Here is a 4960-nt window from a genome sequence, read left to right as displayed (position 1 = left end):
GAGGGAGAGGAAAAGGAAGAGGAGGGGATTGAGGGGGGTGAAGTGCAAGGAAAACCAAGTGAGGTAGAGGAAGGGCAAAGGAAAACAAGTGAAGGAGAGCAAGTTCAAGTAAAAAGTAGGAAAGGAAAAAAAGGCCAAAGACAGAGCAGTGAGGGAGAGGAAGTGAAAAGAACGAGCAGTAAGGTTGGGAAACTGCAAAGGAAAAAAAAGGAGGGCAAGGAAGTGAAAAGACAAAGAAGTGAGGAAAAGGAAGTGCAAAAAAACCAATGTGAGAAAGAAGATAATGAAGTCATGTTGCTTGGGGGTGACATTGGCGAGAGCACGGAGGGGACACAACTTGAGTTTAGTATCCGGGACATTGATTTGGATCAACACACAGCTGTGCTATCTAAGTTGAACGTCTGGTTGAATCATAACGGTAAAGCTTCCGCACAAGGGGTCCAATTAAGGAAAAGGAAGAAGATCATTCCGAAGTGGAAGATCATTGAAGCCAGTGAATTGGTTCCAAAAACTGCGGCACAGACAACCGGACTGAAGACGTTAGACCCAATGAAGGCGATTCCCCATGATGATCTGGTTAATTTGCTAAAACTTTGTTGGGAATGGCGCCAGGACCCAAAGTAAGTCCCTTGCAATTATAAGATAGAAGCATGACTGTATATAATTTTTAATATTGGCTATTTTCTAAAACTGTTTTTTATTCATAGTTTGGTGATGCAATTTGGAAACGTGGAAGCTGAGATTGAATTCTTGGCTTCCCTCGTGAAAGCTGATGGTTGGCTGAAAGGAGATGTAAGTGTAATTGATTATGCATTTGTTTTAATGTCCATAGATTATGAGATTGACAAGAAAAACATGTTGCAGCACCTTGATTTGGGGTTGTATCTCATGCGGAAGCGACAACAACAGTTGGAGGAAGTAGAAATAGCTGACTGGACAACGACCGATGTTTTTTTTATGGTATGTCATCGGCCTTGACCAAGTGCCGTTAATAATTACACATTATCCATACACACCTTTATCGGAGGTGTTTAACCATTGATTGTTTTGTATTTCACAGAATCACATAAGTACTTGCTTTGCGGAGAATAAAAGGAAAAAACAGCAGGTTGGGTGGAAAATCAGAAAAAGTTTACTCAACGTTGTAAATGGGAAGGTTCCTCCGTGTGGGTTGGATTGGCAGAACGTCTATACGGTGTATACCCCATTTATGTTGACGAAGTACAAGCATTGGGTGGCTGTAATGATTGATCTGGTATTGTGTGAAATCAAAGTGTACGATTCAAAGGTTTCACTAATTCCAGATGACATCATAAAGGAAGAACTTGCCCCGCTATCAATTACGCTTCCAAATCTTCTCAACACCATGGACTTTTATGAAGAAGGTGTTTATGCAAACAATTGCAGCCGAGATTGGTGGTGTCCGTGGCCAATAGAGCGTGTGGATGTTCCACAACAGTCTAATGAGTAAGCACCACTTTTTTTTAAATTTTAGTACTTTCAATTGTCAATTACGTTAGAATGTCATTAGTTGAATTGATCGAGTTCTTGTTTTGCTTCAGAGGCGATTGTGGCATGTTTGTGTTAAAGTACATTGAGCTTTTGAGCGCTCAGCTTCCGTTAGCTACTTGCACCTCGCACAACATGCCTTTTTTTCGGTTGAAATTGGCTGCGGAGATCACAAGGGGAGATGCTTACTTCCCATGATATTGGTTGACTGACGTACGGTACAGTATATGGTTTTGGGAATGTCCATTCTCAAAGTAATGTAAATACACAATTGAGACGTACAAATCCTTTTCGAATTCTACCGCTAACTCCTTCATGACATTTACATGTTTGTTAACCAAACTGCATTGAATTTGAATTGTAAGCACTGCATATGTGAATTGGGATTTGAAGATGGCTTTTTAAGTGTATTACATCATTGCAATGCGATATGTGATTGTTGATGCAAGCCAGCATTAATCGCAATGTGTTGCATCATAATAGGTGTCTAAACATCCGAAAGGTTTTCGGCAGCTCAGTACCATAAAAGTAGAAACAAAGACCCATACACAAAATGAACAACAATTCACTTGCGTTTCGACAAGCAATACACACACAACAGACAAACAATATACACAAAATAGGCCTGCCATATTCAGACAATAGACATGCAATATACACACAGTATACATGCAATATACACACAATAGACATAGCATGCATATACACACAATAGACATGCAATATACACACAATAGACATGCAATAATGATGCAATATACACACAATACACAATAGACATGCAATAGTACAACTATAATAAATGCAATAACATCAATCAATATATCAATATACATGCAATAAACTATCAATAAACCTTCAATAAACATTCAATATCGATTCTATAACATGCCAAATACATGCAGTTACTAATAATAAAGAAGGAAACACTCCTCTTAGCTTCAATAAACATTCACTATTTGTTCAATAACATGCGAAATATGAGATTATAATAATAAATAAACCTTCAATAAGCATGTCAACCATCAATACATTGTCAATAAACATTCAATATCGGACCAATAAAAACAAATTAATGCTTCGTATGATTTTATCGTATTGGCCCTGAATGACGGATTTTATCGTCTTCGTTATTACTTGGTTTTTGAAAGTAAGTGTTGGAACGTTTTTGCGTGTTTTCAAACAAATTAATGCATTTGTTGAAATTCAATGCCAATCCACGTATTTGACGAACAAATATTACAAAATGGGTTTAGGGTCTCGTTCGTGGTGCGTGCAACATGTCTTGTGTGGGAGAACTTTCACAAAGTAGGAGAAACCGTGCAGTTAAATGATCATTAACAGAACAAATAAAATGACAATTGATACAACTAATAAAACTAGTACCAAGTCCTTAATGGACTTCAGCATGTTCAGCACTCTAGCATCATACGTGTCATCTTGATGTTCTGCTTCAGCGGAGGTTACATCAACCCATTCGAATCCATTGCAACTGGTGGCTCCCTAATTGCAGGCATCATATATGGAAAATAATTACGTCAGAGTTAGACATAGGTGTCTTTTCACCCACATACATATTCTTTAAATTAAAACTTACATAGGAGGTTAGACACTTCCAGAATGGCTTCCCTCGATTTTTTTCTGATTTTGAAACCCGAAGCACCATTGTAGCTCCACAATAGTGACACCTCTTTGTTTGAGCGGGCGATGAAGACGAAGACATGTTCAATCTTCTCAGTTGTAACTCTTCTCACTCAGATCTTCTCACTGAAACCTCTTCGGACTCATACCTTCTCACTCATAGTTGTGATTCATACCCCTTCACTCATAACCCTAAACTTGTAACTCAGCTCTCTCTCATCTCTGCCCAAATCGAGTTATATTTATTTTTTTTGGGATAATTTGGTGGGTTGGTCACGATGTCGACACATGTACCGTCAGCATTGTGACATCTCTTAGCCCGAAAAGCAATATAAACTACTTCACTACCAATTATAATTTCTGAAAAATGAGGGGACAGTGCTTAAAATTTATTATTTTATTTATATTTCATTAAGGCAACTAGTTGGATAAGAATCCGTAATTATTGGTTCCATTTTAATAACATTACTAGGGGTAGTTGGGTGTGGGAAAATGGAAAAGTATATGATGGGACCTTCTGTCACTAGTCAGTAATCCATCACATTTGTATCAATGAATTTGATAGTGGGATAATCCCAAATATGGCTATGCAAACAGCGATTTAATTAACTTTTTGACTGTCTGACTCTGTATGCACCGTTTTGACGTTTTCCCTTCTTTTGTCTTCAGTTTTAATTCACTTCGGTTCAGTGTCTTTGAAAACGGTCAACTTCGAAATACCCCACCTGGAAACACCTTTTCATGACATTCTATAAATCATCCGCTAAAACAAAACGTCTACCCCAAATATTCTCGTTTTGCACCTCTGCCACTCCTGAAATCGTTCCATTCCAAAAAGTGTTCAATGAATTCGAAACACTTCACTACAATCGGAGGAAAGAGAAGGAAGCATGTCCATTTGGATATGCCCCAAGCCTTCATCCCGGAGTCCGCTTGGTTTCAAGTGATGTTATACGTGGCAACCGAATCATCGGAAGATCTCTTCCGTATGGCATCTGTGTGCCCATTGTTCCAAACTTTGGCAAACAGTCCACAAGTGTGGAACACCATTTCAATGGCAAAGTACCCATACCATCCTATCTGGTACCGTGCCAGACCTGCGGTCCAGCATTTCTTGGAACAATGCAGGGCTTGCGATAACCCTGAGTCCATATTTAGAGAAGCATTCGATATTTTTTTCAAGCACGGTAAGGTGGAAGCGTTGTATGGGATGCGCAATGCAGCCACGGCAGGCCATATGGAAGCGGCTTATGTAGTTGGACTACTTGGTATGTCCGGAATTGGTCAGTCAAAAGAGGATGCATTACAATTCTTGTGTTCTTTGAATCAGCGTAACAACATTGATATGAAAGGAACCAGGGATGCTTTGACACGAAGATTAAACACAGCATGTGTTGCAACACATATCGTAGATATGTTTGACTATGGGAAGATTAAGTTTAATCGCTGCAGCGCTTGTAACAACAATGAATGGTATTTTGTTATTCAAGGCTGGCCTAGTGAAGACAAGATAAATCCTGCCTTCTGGACTTGTTGCAATCGATGCAAATGGCACCGTGAGAGTATTTTTTGGTCCAAACTGATGCGTGAGTATGTTGTGCGAGGGAATCACGTTTTTTTGCATTAGTTTGAGTACGAATTTACGGTTTTGATGCATTGTGGACTTGCTTCTCTTCACTTCTAGGTTGGCTGGCTACGTTGTACATATGTTGTATAAATGTTGTTTAAAAGTTGGTATTTTGTCATAAACCGTTTTATATATAAATGTATAATATTTATTAGATAGGGGAATTATTACTTACATCATAGA

The 4960-nt window shown here is 38.8% G+C and overlaps 1 protein-coding gene across 1 annotated transcript; it reads left to right on the top strand.

Moving 5' to 3' along the window:
- Nucleotides 1–291: 291 nt before the first annotated feature.
- LOC117613625 lies at nucleotides 292–1707 on the top strand. The gene is made up of 5 exons (XM_034342221.1): nucleotides 292–620; nucleotides 708–792; nucleotides 865–960; nucleotides 1061–1467; nucleotides 1563–1707. The coding sequence occupies exons 1-5, from the start codon at nucleotides 292–294 to the stop codon at nucleotides 1705–1707; spliced, it is 1062 nt and encodes a 353-aa protein (XP_034198112.1).
- The last annotated feature ends 3253 nt before the right edge of the window (nucleotides 1708–4960 follow it).

This window comes from Prunus dulcis, unplaced genomic scaffold (genome assembly GCF_902201215.1).
Source record: "Prunus dulcis unplaced genomic scaffold, ALMONDv2, whole genome shotgun sequence".
NCBI lineage: Eukaryota > Viridiplantae > Streptophyta > Magnoliopsida > Rosales > Rosaceae > Prunus > Prunus dulcis.
The sequence above is the reverse complement of the archived record's forward strand: the minus strand, read 5'-3'. Positions and strand labels throughout refer to the sequence as shown.